General features: G+C 42.1%; 1 protein-coding gene across 1 annotated transcript in view; it reads right to left on the reverse strand.

The window, feature by feature from the left end:
* LOC147205756 (homeodomain-interacting protein kinase 3-like) overlaps positions 1–16,152 on the reverse strand; it is a 41,106-nt gene that overhangs the window by 9,237 nt on the left and 15,717 nt on the right. Inside the window, exons 5-15 of the mRNA XM_086108797.1 lie at positions 10,987–11,110; positions 8,799–8,918; positions 7,583–7,669; positions 5,978–6,162; positions 4,995–5,163; positions 4,758–4,878; positions 3,861–3,955; positions 3,498–3,652; positions 1,923–2,069; positions 394–738; positions 22–183 (exon numbers count right to left, since the gene is read on the reverse strand). Coding sequence (XP_085964923.1) covers positions 22–183; positions 394–738; positions 1,923–2,069; positions 3,498–3,652; positions 3,861–3,955; positions 4,758–4,878; positions 4,995–5,163; positions 5,978–6,162; positions 7,583–7,669; positions 8,799–8,918; positions 10,987–11,110 — 1,710 coding nt within the window. The remainder of the gene's footprint in view (positions 1–21; positions 184–393; positions 739–1,922; positions 2,070–3,497; positions 3,653–3,860; positions 3,956–4,757; positions 4,879–4,994; positions 5,164–5,977; positions 6,163–7,582; positions 7,670–8,798; positions 8,919–10,986; positions 11,111–16,152) is intronic.

Raw genomic sequence — 16,152 nt, forward strand, 5'->3', positions numbered from 1 at the left:
CACAAATAAAAAGAAAATAACCTGTTGGGTCTTTTGCAGGGTGACGCAGACGGGCTGGAGTGCAGAGAGTTGGATGCAAATGAACTGGTGCTGAGACTGCTGTCAGGACTGCTAAGGGAACACACTCTTTCCATAGTTGCACTGGTGTTTCTGCATACCTCACATACACACTGCTCTTGACAGCTACACAGAGAGCAAAACCGGTTATCGTTTTTTTGAGGCCAGAATTCCAGTCTATGGTGACATTGACAGGTCAATAGGCTAGGAATTCCAAAAATTGAAAAAAGCAACAACTGTCTTTTATCCCACACCCAGTGTTAAAATGTTCTTCACGGTGCCTTTTGTGGGAGTAGGTATTTTTCTCCTCCATTATGACCATTTAAAGATACTCACCCTCTTAGACAGCACAACTGCGGTTTGTCTTCCTCTACTTCTTCACCATCTGTTGCTTCACTCTGGATGCTGATCACGCTGGGCGTCGGGCTTGGTGTGTCACCCATGAGAAAAGTGACATCTCGCTGCAGCTCTTTGTTTGGTACATCCTCTTTGAGGCAGTCCACCCCTTCTTTTGAATCATCATCGTCCTCATCCGAATTTAGCTGCGTCTGCTGCTGTGTTTCCGACAGAGGCGCCTCCCGCTGAGATTTATCGATTCCTAATGCAGCCTGACCAACAACAGTGGCCATTTTGGGGAATCGACATTGAGATGTATGGATGTTGACTGGGTGGGACAGGTTCCTTTCAAAACAGGAGAGAATGGAAAGATAGTTCAAGTTTAAGTTGGGTTTGAAGGAAACAGCTGAGCAGAAGCGGAAAAAATATACAGTAATTATTCTCACCTACGGACTTCTGTCAAACGGAAATTCCCTCACCCAGAATAAAAACCTATGCATTAAAATTTCGAGTACGATATTACATTAACGACCGATTCATAACAACAGAAGTCCCGGAACCCGGAACCCATACGCAGTAGCGGAAACTCAAGCTAGTCCCGCTCGATACAACAGAATAACTGTGCGCACGCCGCTATTTACTCTTATTGGATCCAAAACGGCGACATGTAAGTGACTCTATTGGCCTGAGTTTTACTGGAATCACGAATGATTTTCTATTTCGTGCATTTAAATTTATGTCCTGTAGATCGTGACATCCAAACGATCCAAACGGTAATGACCGTGGAAGAGAGAGTGGAATGCATCCGATTCGCTGCTCAGAGTAAATTTCTTGTGGCTCTACAATTTCCTGGAATGCTTTACCCGTTATGCTAAAAAGCGTCCGCTAATTAGAAAGAAGGTGAGTTCCACCGCGCTAACTATGGGCATCGAGGATTTCAAAGCGTCCCGTGGCTGGTTTCAAAAGTTCGTTGCACGACATCAGCTGAGCAATTCAACTGGACTCATCGACATGGCCATTTGTTTGTTCACAATTGAGAGTGATGGGGTGTATGCAGCGCAGCTCCCAATAGGTCAGCACTTATTCCATTGTATGCTTTAAATTTGTCTTCAAAACTTGTAACTATTTCATCTGAGTGTATTATTTACATACAAACACATTTCTTACAAATTATTAATGAAAACAGCTCAAAACTTTTACATGAAAGAGAAAAACTGAGATAACTTTTGGATTTCGGACCCAAAAAACTGCTGTCAGATCTAACTCAACCAAAATTGTGTTCCTCAGTGTCATCACTTCCTTATTTTTTATTCAAATTGCCACCTGGTGGCAGCTGTGTGGCATTACCAGAGTAAGTGCAAGCTTTTGTCGGTCAACTCAAGCTGCCTCTGTCATTGTTTTTATGCCACGTTACCGTATTATTTGCCTAAGAGAGCAAATGACGCTAGACACGATCTGAGAGAGGTGGCGCACTAGAAACCTTTCTATCATATCGCCCAGCTCTATACAGGACTAAAGAAAACACTCACCTGTTGTGGTGCTGCCTGTTTCTTTTATTAGCTGACTGGGGCCAAACAACATGTGCGATGCCAATGTTGAGAGACTGATGCGCAGAGACAGCTGGCATGTGATTGGTCAGGAGTGGCTGTTGCATCAAGGTACTATAATGTACTTTCCTGTGTTAGCCCAAAAGAGAGAGGCCGGGAAGAAAGCAAAATATTTTTTAGTCATATACTGCTGGATATACTGAATGCAAATTTGTAAATATGTGCAACCTGTGATAATCTCTTCATTGCTTATTAATTTGTTTTCATTTCAGAAAAGCCGAAATGCATAGTAATAGACTATCACATTGTATCCCACCAGTCATGCGCCAATCCACAAAAGGCTAAAATATTGTTTGTAAAAGAATTATGTCAGAACTTTCATAAAAAAAATTCTGAGAGTTATTGAGAATTTGCACTGTGGCAGATGGGACACTGAATTCCTCCCTACATCTCAAGCCCACGCCCGAGCCCGACCCGAAGCTCGGGTCGGGTCGGGCCTAAAATGTCAATCATTGCTTCGGGTCGGGCGGGGCTTCTCTCTCGCTGACTTTTTTTAAAATAAATATCACTTTGATGTTGCTACCCAAATGTCACAGTGCGCTGAGGTGTTTCGAGGCCGTGAATAGTTTTGGCCACGAGAGACCGTGGTTCGCAAAAAAAAAAACAACAACAAAAAAACAAACAGAAGTCGCCTCATCACAACACGCATTGTACTAAACTCTTGCAATGACAATCCAAAGAACTCCTTCGTGTCGCTGTCTATTATCCACCCGTCATTGTTCTTCTTTGTCTCTCTGCTACTCTCTCTTAAAGTGCCACACTAGATTCTTAATGACGTACTGCTGCTGTGGTTAATGGCCCAATTTTCAACCCGTCAAAATGACGGATGGCCTTAAATTTTTCCGTCAACTCTTAAAAAAAAATCCGTCAATGATGGAAAATTGTCGGTTAATGTACCCTCTGCAGAAACAGAAATATAAAAGATGTAAATGTTTATACAGTCTTGTTAACTTAGATTTTATAACAAAAGACCCCTTCTCCTCCCGAGTCCTCACAAATAAAATATGAAATTTCGGGTTTGCTTCGGGTTCGGGCCTGCAAATCAAGTTAATTGGCCGGGCTTTAATACCCACGGGCTGGGTCGGGTCGGGCTGGATTTTTTGGCCCGATCTTACCTCTACCCCCTACCAGTGGATACATGGAAAAAAATAAACACGTACAGTAAATCGGAATTATTTGACAAGCAAAGCCCAAAACTAGTTCACAACAGAGGGGAATCCGGCCTCGTACATTTTGTTTATGAGCAAGGTTGCGGCGGCAGTTAGCTTCCTGTGGTTTGTCGTAACGAAGGCCTTTTCATGATTTTGTGGGAAAAATCTCGTCGTTACAATAAAATTTACCTTATAAAGATGTTGGTTGGAAGCAAATTCAGCAAATGGAAAATGAATTACATAAAATAGGTAAGTTGAAATGTGAACGTTAGAGGGGTGAAAATGTAAATGGGGTATGTTCAAACAAGGTTTGACTGCATCTGCATTTAAGAAACTTGCAACTAACCCCCACTCGCTGATTCTTGGGGCGCAAAGTGTGCTGTCATTGGTTAGGGAAGACGTGGGTGGTGGGATGGGGTGAGTCGGGGGCACACCGACTGCAGTCATCTGTGGCCAGGCTGCTGGTACCAGGAGCTGCTGACCCCGGTTAGACCAGGCTGGCTGCAAGACAAGAGAGAAATTCTCGGTAATCGCATTAGACATCTGATGCATGATGATATCTAATACAGCAACCATAGACATGCTTGATGTTGGGGTAGGCAACTCATCCCCTTTGCCCCCTCAAAAATACAAACAAACAAAAACCACCAGCAACACACTGTTAGAATGTATATATTATGTATAGGAGAGAAGTTACTGTATGTCTCACCTGTGTTATTACACTAGGCCTCACTTGGAGGGCCTGAAGAGGAGGCGCCTGAGGTACCATGGGAACTGAGTACCTAACTGCTTGGTTAAGGTTACCTTTAAAAGAGCCATAAGAAGAAAAAAAATCAATTGCAGTAAATTACATTTTTATTTCTAAATGGTCTACTAGGAATCAAACGATTTCTCGATAAATGTTTAGCATAGAATAAAGGATCACAGAGTAGTGGGTGTCTTAATTGCCCCTGTAGCCGGGTCCTAGTTGTATTCTGTGACGTGTGCGTGCAATTGCACAAAAATAATATGAGAGAATTGGCAGCTAACAGGATACACCGAGATTAGTATTGGCTCCCTTCATGCTAAAAAAGTCATGACAGATGAATCATCTAAGGATCCTTTTTTGACTAAACAAGCAATCGTGCTTAGGATGTGCTCTTCAAGTGAACTCTGCTATTTGTTGCTGTGCTGTAGCCTGTTGAGTTATCCAGATACTGGAATTAGAAATGATCAAACAAATTTTGCTCCATTTGTTTATTTGTGCTGCTTTAATTGGGTCACTTGCTCGTCTGTACAGGAAACATTAGTCTAGCTCACAGTCTTGTAGCAAAAAGGAAAAGAGAATGAGGCCACGTAGTTTGTTGGGACTTATACTGTATTGGTATGCTTAGAATTGTCTTGAACAAAAGCAGTGTGCAAAAAGGGCCGGGGTTGCTTCTTTTGTACTTTTGGTGTTCAAAAGCATCTTGCAATACATTACTTGTGCGTCCGGATACATTTTGGGGGTGTTAACTTTGTTGAGCAATCGTGCATAGTGAGAAAAAATAATTACAATGATAATTCTGTTCACATTAAGATGTAATAATGAGATTTTCCTTCAGTTTCATCTCGACGATCTCTATACCTTGAATGTTGGGTGGACAAAGAAGAATGGGTGGGAAGGCGTCGCTGCATCCAAACTGACCATTTCTTGTTGTTAGAGCAAGCCCAGGATGCAACACTGAATGACCTGATTGCGTAATAGGCTGCATTGCCACCAGCAAAAGAGAATAGAGTCAACTGGTGTTGGTGGTGTGTATTTTGGTGGCCGAAAGAAATGATAGCCACATACAACAGACATATTGCAAAAAAAAAAAATCACCTGAGTGTGAACTGGTATGTTGTTGTAGCCCAGCTGGAGGCCCGAAGAAGTAGAAGTGGAACCAACAGGTGGTCTGGTAAAATGAACGGTGTTCTGGTTCAACGCATCAAAAACTGTACTGTTTGGACAGCCATGGCACATATCCATGATGCGAAAAGATGACTGCACGCTGAAGAAAACAGAGCAGAGTAGTAGTTAGATGAAGCGGCTCATCTACACTACCCCCCCCCCCCCCCACATCCCAACTGTACTGATGAGGGTAATTTGTCTGCATTTTATTCATTTGGGTTTCACATTCAAAAGGTGAGTATGAAATAAGGGATAAAATGTCAATTACATGTTTTACATCTAAATCTGATACACCTAAAACTACCTTATTTGTAACTGAACTGGCCAATTGATATTTTTAGCATTCTTCTTTTTCGATGTTCCCCATGAATCTCTTCATCAGGTGGAATGCGTTTCTACTTTTTTTTCACCATGATGAAATCCTTTGTTAATTTGAATCTTTTTGCATGTTGAAGCATCTCCCAGTTTCTTTGATTGTAATTTTCTTGAATTAGGAGACAAAATGTTCCTGCTTTTTGGCACAAACAATCGTGTGGTTTTCAAATAAAACAAGACAAAGGCACCTTTTCAGGCGCAACATATTGAAAATATAGTGTTTCATGAATGTCTAATTGATTGGGCGAACCCTTTTTCATCCTCTCATTTTCCGAACCGCTTTATCCTAACTAGGGTTGTGGGGGGTGCTGGAGCCTATCCCAGCTGTCTTCGGGCAGGAGGCGGGGGACACCCTGAATCGGTTGCCAGCCAATCGCAGGGCACACAGAAACGAACAACCATTCGAGCTCACACTCACATCTAGGGACAATTTGGAGTGTTCAATCAGCCTGCCATGCATGTGTTTGCAATGTGGGAGGAAACCGGAGGACTCGGAAGAAAACCCACGACACTGTCAGAGTCAGCTATCAAAGGCTTACTGGTGACTATGTGGGTAGTCCAGCAGATGAGTCATGGTGAGGAAAGGGTGAGTGAGGACATTGGAGGGAACAGTTCTGTCCTCTGCATCTATCAGCAGCATGCGCTTCAGCAGGGACACAAACTCTTTCCTGTCGGTTTTCTCTGCCTGTATGTCACTGTTGTCAGGACTCAACACCAAGTTCACCTGAAAGGAAAAATATGGGGAAACATTCAAGGAAAAACATGTTTTACAATCACTGGACTGAAAATACTGTGCAATATGGCTGAAAAGTATATCATAATACCAGTACCTATATTTCATGTTGATTAATAATCAATAATAATATAGTTTTATATTACCGACTCCAAGTAAGGATCTGAACATTATTTAAATCTTTTATTTAAATCTTCAGTTATAAAACCTTATACAGTAGTTAACATTCATCAGCATTGCCTTCTCAGAGAGACAAAGAGACTTGTGTTACTCTAAGTTTACGCTCAGACGGTGTCGCCGCCGTTAGCCTCCAGCTAGCTCCTGGCAAGCTATTCCCGCACAGCCGATGTGTTTATGATCAGACAATTAATCAGTATTGATGAGGAGGACTCGAGACACGTGCTGCTTTTTTTGGTCATGCCCAATCACTTCTCTCCCTCTCCCTCCGTCCCTCCCTCCCACCGCGCATGTAGCAAACACAACAGAAAAGAGTATGCCAGAGAGAGGCAGGCGAACAATCGGAGAATCAACAGCTGGACGACACACAAGGGAAGGTGCTGGGCGGGACTGCGAAGATGCGTAGCCAATCAGCTCACGGGATTAATCCAATCATGGTGTCATGGGTCGACGTCGTGCCATGCGTACAGTCATGTACAAAACCTCTGAGTCATTCGGCATTTCTTTCGGAATATAGTACTTTCGAAAAAAAAGTGATGTAGTGAAGCCGCGATAAATGAAGCGCCATATAGCGAGGGATTACTGTTTGTAGAATTTAGATAACTTTCTTGTAACATATATTTAACCTTTAATAAGAGTTGTCAAGGCAACTCTGAAAAAGTAAAACTGGTCTTAGGAGGGCTGGGCAATATGGCTGAAAAATGTTTCACAATGTAAGTATTTCATATTAGCCAATGTTGATAAGTTTTGATATTTTACTTAAGATTAAAAAAAACAACAACTGACTGTTTGTGTGTACATTGTAATGTAGTGTAATATGCAAAGATGCTCCTGCACCAGTGCAATCATCAACGCTTACTTGCGGAAGCGGCTCGCCCAAAACGGTATTGTTGACCGTTACGTTAACATTCATTCAATGTTCATACAATATAAGTGTAGCGAACTAATGCCCTCTTGGAGTGCTTGCATAACAGGTTGCCAGGTGTACGCCACTGCGAAAATTTCATCTGTGCTGTATGTTGTACATAGAGCATATTTGACAATAAAGATGACCTTGACACACAGGCATTTTTATACTGCTATTGATGATGTGTCCAGCGTGATACATGTTGACATCGAATTATTGCCGAGCACCAACTGTTGGCTGTTTTGACGGAGGAATATTGAATCACTGTTAGGCTCGAACCTTACCTAATTCCCTTACGAACACGTGGACTTGTCTGTTAAAACTTACGTGTGCAATGTCGTCCAGATAGCTGAAGATGTATTTTCTGGCTTCTTTGGATTTCAGTCCTGTCTCTTTCTCATGCTCTTCTGTTGTCTGGAGAAAAAAAAAACAATTAAAAATAAAATCGAAAATTCATAGAGATAAAATATTAGGTCTTAGTCGGGTTTTGTGATTCATATGTGGTTTTTTTCTGATATTAAAATATACAGGGTGCCCCAAAGTATAATTTGCAGACATCTTTTGATTCTTATATTTAATGTTTTTAGGTTGAGCCATGCCATTGACCCAAACAGCCAAGCAATGCATAGCGGCTCAGGGCGTACTTCCGGTGGAAAGGTTTATTTTCATCAGCTCAATTTTGGTGCATCTGCAATCATGGTTGTGCACAAGCCGCCAGGTCCATTAACTTGAACGAGTCAATTCAGGTGAATGAAAGCAACTCGGATGTTTAAATATACCCCGATTCTTGGGTGTATTGTAAAAACCATCCTCTTTCTGTCACAACCTGTGTGTTCCTTTTTGTTGACATCGTGAAATGTGCGGCGGCCATCAAGAGAAACGTGCGGGTCTATTATAAATGGGTGTGGTTTTAAACAGTCTTTTTCTGTGTTTCACAAGATCGAAGAATAAAGAAAGGGGGTCTTTGACCAATCTCAATCATCCAACGACCTGGGTTCCCTCCTTTGCACTCTCCTCTTTAGCTGATTCCACAGGTTTTCATTGGGGTTGAGATGGCCATGGGATGAGAATGATTCTGTGTCTGGTGAATCATGTCTACAATTTTCAGTATACTTCTGCAATAAAAATGTAATTTGTTTTAAGGCTCTTGGCATCTTAACCAGGGGTGCCAATAATCACGGAGGGTATGTGTACTGTATACGTATTGTATTTTTATGAATTGGCAGTAACCAGCTGTCTTACTCCCTTAAAATGGGGGGTGTACAGTGGAGTTTCTGGCTGCATCGAGTAAAGAAAGCCAGGCCATTGCCCTCCTCAACCAGTGTCCTACAACCACCTTGGAAAAGGTTTAATGGAGCCTTTTCATTGTCGCTGCATGGCCTCGAAAAAGTGTCACGGAAAAGTGACCACACAGGGGCGATATAATGGAAAAGTGGCATTTGAAAGCACAAGTTCAGTTTGATTAAAACCGACGATATGGTTGCATTCTACGAGGACAAGATACAAGATGAATTTATGTCTATTTTCATTCGTGTGCATGTACCTTAAGTCTCCAGGAGGGGTAAGGAGATTCTGACTCTTTACAGAAGAAACGGGAGGTCTTGGTGCCCTTTTTGAGCAGGTGCTCCGGAGGTAGGCCTTGGGTCTGGGAGATGTAGCGAATCTGAGCAAGTCAAGACAGATATAAACATTGTTTATAAAACAGGACACTTAAAGAGCAAAATGTTACTCCAAGTGTTTCCTTAATTTTTTTTGGACAGTTTATATTTTGCTGTGTCAAGTGGCAAGCACTCAGCCGTGGCAGTGGATACCAAACTTTGGGGGGCTCAGCATGCAAGTGAAAGCAAGTCCTGGCATGGACAACTTTGACTCCTGCATAAACATTTTGTGAATAAAGTGACTGCTCAACTTTTGTTTTTGTTTTTTTCATGTGACAACAAGAGTGACTGAGAAAGGTTCTGGGACGTCACTGTGTAACTAGATGAGTTCTTGTTTGTGGGTGGGGTGCAGGCGTGGGAGGTGGGGTCGGGGGTAGCATCTACCTGTGTTTGAAGTAAGTTTTTGAAAAAATCCGTCGCTGTGTGACCTCTTTCTTTGCCAATTTCCCCTGGCTAAGCATCCAAATCAAACCAAGTACAAATTTGTTTTTAGGGCTAAATGTAGCTATTGTAGCTTTTAATCAGGTGTGTTTTGTAGTTCGGAACTGACAGTAGGCGGACTGCTTGCCGGGTTTGACAATGACAAAAAAATACATACAGTAGGTGCAAAAGTTGACGATGAAGGTTGAACGGTACTTCCTATAAAAAAAGTGAATTGAATAATTTTAGGGCTTAGCGATAATTCAATATCAATATGTATCACAATGCACATGTGATCATTATGAATAGGAAACACATTCGATAAAATGTTTGAAATCAAATTCGTTTCCAGTGAGAGTTGGATTCCGCCAAGGATGCCATAAGTGACCAATCCTGTTCAGCACCTTTATGGACAGAATTTTTAGCTGCAGCCGAAGCGTTGCGGGGTCCCATTTGGTGGCCTCAGTATTGCATCTCCACTTTTTAATACATGATTTATTTCTCCTGGCTACATCATGCCGCAATCTCTCACTGGAGCAGTTTGTAGCCTAGTGTAAAGCGGTTGGGATGAAAGTCGGCATCTCCAGATCTGAGATCATGGTCCTCAGTCCTCTTCAGGTTGGGGAAAGGTTTGTCTGAATTCAAGTATCTTGGGGTCTTGTTCACGAATGGCACGAATGAAGGAAGGATGGAGCAGGAGACTGACAGGCAGATTGGTGCAACATCTAAAGTAATGCGGGAATCTGTATCGGTCCATCGTGGTGAAGAAGGAGCTGAGCCGAAAGGAGAAGCTGTGCATTTTTTTGGTCGATCCACGTTCCTATCCTCACCTATGGTCACAGGTTTCCTCAATAGAGTGTTCTGATTCTGCCTTGAAGAAAGGTTGGGAGGCTCAGTCTTCCGGGACGCACTTAAGAGTTGAGCTGCAACTCCTCAGCATTGACAAAGGCCAGATGAGATGGCTCGAGCACCTGTTTAAGATGCTGAACGCCACAATTTTGGGCATATCCCACCAGGAGAAGGCTCCGATGGGATCGCCAAGAATGCGCCGGGGGACACCTTGGGATTTCCCCAGAGGAGCTGGACAAAGTTGCTCGGGTAAGGGAAGTCTCAGCTTCACTGCTTGAAGCCGGATTGTTTCATAGAAAACAATTTAAATAAAGAAAACCCCGTCGCTGGCATTCTTTATGCTGAGTATGACGTTAGATTATGTCACAATTACACACGTAAAAGATCGTTTTCGAGCACAGCCGACTCACCGGGTGCTTGTCTACCGAGTGCCCACCACAAGAAGCCACTTGAACTAACGAAGAAGTGAGTGCATGCACGCATGAAATGCGTGCGGCGTGCCAACCAAAATGGGGCTTAACTTTGTTCAAATAGATGACCAATCGCCTCAGTGCAACTCTTGCAATAGGATTACATCGTGCATACAAACCCGATTAAGCACCTCTAGATGGGGAGATGTTGCAGAAGTTCCCTGTCTGTGAAGAGCTAGCTCCGGTGCTTTTTAGCCAACTACTACCCTGAGCATCACTACCAGGTAAATCAGCCATATCGCCCAGCCCTTGTCCATTTATTTTTTTATTTTTTTTTAACCTTGACATAATTGCAGAAAATAAATATTGTGAATGTGTTCGAGAAGAATATTACCTGATCATATTCCAAGGCACCGGGGTAGAGGGGCCAGCCCAGGAAGAGCTCTGCTATAACGCATCCCAATGACCACATATCAATTGCTTCAGAAAATGGCAGGCCCAAAATAATCTCTGGAGCTCTGAAAAAGAAATTAGGTCATTACCTGGTTAGCTCTTATAGCTGCTCACAACAAATCTAGGAGAGGGACTCACAAGAGATCATGTTACAGGACCTGTCAAAGATGTTTGCTTGGCAACACTTGTTGATTAATGGTCGACTTTTAGGCGAACTAGCTAGAGCAACTTCTCATGCAGGGAAAGATAGATTCAGAGGTGTCTCACGGTGCAGATGTAAATGATTTACAATCATTTTTTGATATTTCAATAATGCTAGTGAATGGGGAGAAAAAGTGCAAATGCTGAGGCTGACAGGGAGTCAATATGGTGCAAATGATCTGAGAAAACCTTTACCAAAGGGGTGTGTAACTGGGTATCTCCCAAATGAAAGACAATTCAATACATAGCTCAACACATGGGATATGACACAGTTACATTTTCAAGTGGAACAATTCGCTTCGATCGGTATGGTGCCGCTGTAGTTTTTGTCATGCCTATAACTATGTAACGGCATGGATAAACCTTCCAAAGGCCAAACTTTTCAAATTCGTTCAATTCAAAGAAACAGCAAATAATCAGCAAAGCAACATCAAAATGATTTGATTTGTTTCTTTAGCAGAAATTAAAAACAGTGCAAGGAGGCAAGGAGGCCGAAAGGGCTTGTACAAGATTCTAATGACTGGTGAGCAAGGCTGTGCATCCCAACACAAGGGGTGTGATACGATTCAAGGACGGTCCATTTTAAAACGATTTGATTTGGTTGGGTTTAAAAAAAACAAACATATATATATTATATATAGATAGATAGATATAGGGTGAGTTGGCTAAAAAGCACCGGAGCTATGAGTCCAATTACAACATCGGACATCTCAGTCCAGAAATGTGCAGTGCTGGGAACAGCAAGGATACTGCGCAGAACCCTCAAGCTTCCTGGCCTCTGGTAGAGGACCCGAGCTGAATGAGGGACGGACACCACCCGAGGGGGGGTGAGACGAGGAATTTTTTTATATATATAGAGATATAGATATATATTAACCAAATTGTTTATTGTTACACCCCTAGTAGCAATATTTTAAGATATGGTTATTTTAAGATAAAATTGAAAAAGCATTGTTGGCTGCTTGCCAATAAGCATTTATTGGCACATTTCTTATTGAAGTATTAATTGGTAAATGTTTATGAAATCATCATTACATGAATTTATAGGTCCCTTTCACTTTGTTTTAAAAACAGCTTATGCAAGTATGCGTTTCAAAAACTGGATGGATAGATGTAAGACATGGCATTGTGATGGAAATAATTCAAAATTCCCAGCCCTTGTCACTTGCATGTTTCAAAGATGTGCAATCAGCTAGTTGAATTTCAGAAAGTTGTTGCTCAAGACACTGAGATTCACCCATTAACAGTATCAAAGCTTCTCGTAAAATAGGATAATGTAGCTGTTGACCCAGGTTCTCTCTCAAGCCCTCCCAAAGTAGCAACCCAAGGGTCATTTGAATGTGTTTTCCATGTTTAATGAAGTGTTCAGTGCCCTGTAGTCAGCCCTAATGACACAGCACAGCAGCATCCAACACCAAGTCGACAACTCCTGCGTCCGTGAAGTATCAAAGCCTTCCTGTGGTTCGTCATAACGAAGGCCTTTTCACAACTTTGTGGCAAAAATCTGGTCGTTATAATAAAGTTTACGCTATAAAAAGGTAATTGTTGTCAGCAAAATCGGCAAATGGAAACGGAATTACGTGACATCGGGTCTTTGAAATGTGACCGTAATCCGGCTCAAAATGTAAACAGGGTACGTTAAAACGAGGTTTTCGACTCTATCCGATAAATTTGACAGGCTGCACAGACGAAGTGCCCCTGCACAAGAAGATAGCGTGGCTCAATTTCTCAATTCAAGCAAGACTAGTAAACACGAGTACACCTCTAACTGTAGTATGAGCCAGTTGTAGGTAAACAACTGTTTGCTCGACCTGGGTGCACACTCTTGAGTAATAGTGCTACAAATAACAGCCACTGCTGTGACGATCACAGGAGGAAATGACAGTTACCAAGCAACAACTGGACCAAAGACTATAATAACAGGAGTATGATCATAAATGGGGCCACTGTTTACCATCATGTGTGTGTCAAGATGTAGGTGTCTATTTGAATGTATGTCCCTTTTACAGCACAATCTTTTTTCTGGCCTATTTGCCCTGGAAGAGGGAATAACAGCCATTTCCTGTCAACTCCATAACAGGAAGAAACTAGATTATGTATGCAACAATGACGCCGTTTTTGTTCACTCAATACAAAACAATGTGCAAAATGCATTGTTTTGTGTTCTGATAATGAGGAAGAATCTCGTTGAAAATTATTTCTCAAACATCAGTTTTTCTTTTTGTTATAGTCCTATACCCCGCTCGATAACCAATTACCCCACATACAGAGATGGCATCTGAGTTTTGCGAACTTACTTTGCACGATTTAAATGTGCTTGTTAAGAAATCATAGACATGTTTGCAGATTTCTGGGATGCAACCCATCCCTGAGTATTCACTGAAAAACTCACCCAGAGCACATTTACCTAAAAAATTCAGTCGCTGTTTTTGCGCAGGCCTAAGAAGGAAATGTAGAACTTTGGTCTCATCTTTTATTATTGTTGTGCTGTTGTTGTAAGGTGAAATCCATCCATCCTCATACGCCTACTGTCATGCGTGAAGTCATGTTAGTTTGTTCAGCATGTTGTTTAGGCTAATATTGACTGTATCATGTAAGGGTGGTTTGTGTGGAACACTTCAACTCATGAGCATAGTTGTTCATGTCAAATGATGTATGGTATTGATGTTTAACTATCCACTTTGTTTTAATTGCTTTGCCGCCCCTTTGTGGCATGTTAGAGACAATTACAAATGTTTTTTCTTGTGTCAAGCACTGAGTCAACGTGGCACTACGCGGGTATTTGAAAGCTGTAACCAACATGAACCCTCTAAACTGTTTTAGATCCGTTTTCACAAAGAATGGGTTCCAATTCCAACTTCTCCATCGACATAACCACAATGAGTGTACCTGCCCATATAAAAAAAAAAAAACCTGAGAAAGGAAACAAGCAAACAACCAAAGGAGGTGCCTGTATGTGCATCCTTTCCCCCAGTTACCCAACAGTGTAATAAAAGCCAAGAGGCCTCAGTGTTCCCATGCCATAAAAGCTCATCATAAAGCACAAACATAGCGTCACAGCATGAACACGTGCAAGCATGGTTCCAGAACTAACTAGTCACATAACAAGAGAGCAACTATTAGGACAACATGTACACAGCTCCCAAATGAAGTTCAATGATATTTATTTAATGTGTGTTGGTCCATTGTCTTGTCCCAAAAGCTACAAAATAAGACGATTGGGGCACATGGGTAATCCAAGTTTAATGAGTAAAACTAACTTGCCCTTGCCAAATAAAAACTCTGCCAGAAGTGCACATGGAGACTCGCTAGCACAATGTGTGAGTCTGTTAACCACATCAAGTAACGGAATACCCAAAGAAGCTAAACTAGAACATGAAAATGATCTTCAGTTTGGTGTCTCTGCAACTGTGGCTGTGAGAAAGTTGATCACCTCGTACGTCAGTGAAATCCCATCCCAGAGCAAGCACTGAACTTTCTGCATGCAACCTGAACACATACTGGCTGCACAATCCCATTATTGATTTCAAAAGCGTGGATGATGAGACTGTTGTAATCATTTTGAATGAGGAGATTTTCAAAGAAATATAAAAGGGAAAGAACACCAACTTTCATTCTCAAATCCTTTTGCAATATACAAGGGGAAACACAAGTGGCTTCTTCACATGACAAAATCAAAATCGTGCATGCTGAAACATTGGAATAAGGACTGACAGTAGGACTCGGAGGAGATCACTGAGGAGCTTGCTGAGCATTCTACGATATTCTTCCCTTCCACCCGATCTGCTGAGCTGAATTATTTACATAGCTCGGTGCTCCATTTACAATATGTGAGCTGGTTTTACATCACTAATCTCCAAAGGATCGTACCGTCACATTCAGGCGTGCTACAATGGCAACAACAATCTTAATTTGAGACATTTCACAAAAAAGTGTACAAGCATGACCCTATTTGCTGATGTGTAATCGTTGCAATTTGGCATTCCATGATAAAGATTTACTGTGACTGATGATATATTTGAAAAATATTTTGCTGTAAAAACTCTTTCCAATGAGCAGCAGCTCACAAAACTAAAAGGTCACTTATTTTGTACATCTTTATAAGAAGACAAAAAAGGGAAACGATACCATGGCAAAAACATGACATTGAAGTCAAGATGGCACCCGAGTAGGCAGCCGTCGGCAAGTGCTCTCATGAGCCTTGCTTTTTTTGTTTTTTGGTTTGTTTTGTCACTTTGTGTTTGTTGTTACGTCGCGTGGACCTGATGTGGACTTTTTTCAGCATTTTTTTGGCCACAACATTCATCAAGGAGGAAACTGTGCTTGGTGGTTGCGCCTTCTCGGCAGCATGGGTATACCAGCACTGCTTTTGCCTGGGAGGAATGTCGGCGCCATTTGACTGTCGTTGCTGGACAGTCCCGGGGCGCTTGTGTCTTGCGCCTGTTATGGACAGCATTTTTCACAGCCCCACTTTGTTCAGCGGAGAGATCGGTGCTGTTGAACGGTCTGCGGCTGGATGGATGTAAGGCTTGAGGAGCCGACGATGAGAAGAAAGGAGCATTAGCGCGGAGCGCCGATGTGGAACTGGGAGTCGCGGCTTGGAATTGAAGTGGATTTGCATGGGACAGGAGATGTGAGCCAATCTCTTTTTCGTCAATGGACGCTACAGCTTCGTGTTTGCTTTCAAAACTTAGCTTGTAGCAGAAGTGTGCACATTTTCAGCATGACGTCTCTGATCCACTGGTGAAAGGACACTTTGATCCTCTCCTCTTTCATCTATAACTGCTTCAGAGAACAAAATGTATGCAGAAAAGTGGTGAAGATTGCACGACTGTCTGTGTCCTATGTGTTGTGTTGTGTTATTTTTGTTATTTTGACTTCAAAATGGCGCCGCGTGAGTGGCTGC

This window comes from Hippocampus guttulatus, chromosome 4, assembly GCF_054856545.1.
Source record: "Hippocampus guttulatus isolate MCC_2025c chromosome 4, RoL_Hgut_1.0, whole genome shotgun sequence".
NCBI classification, from domain to species: domain Eukaryota; kingdom Metazoa; phylum Chordata; class Actinopteri; order Syngnathiformes; family Syngnathidae; genus Hippocampus; species Hippocampus guttulatus.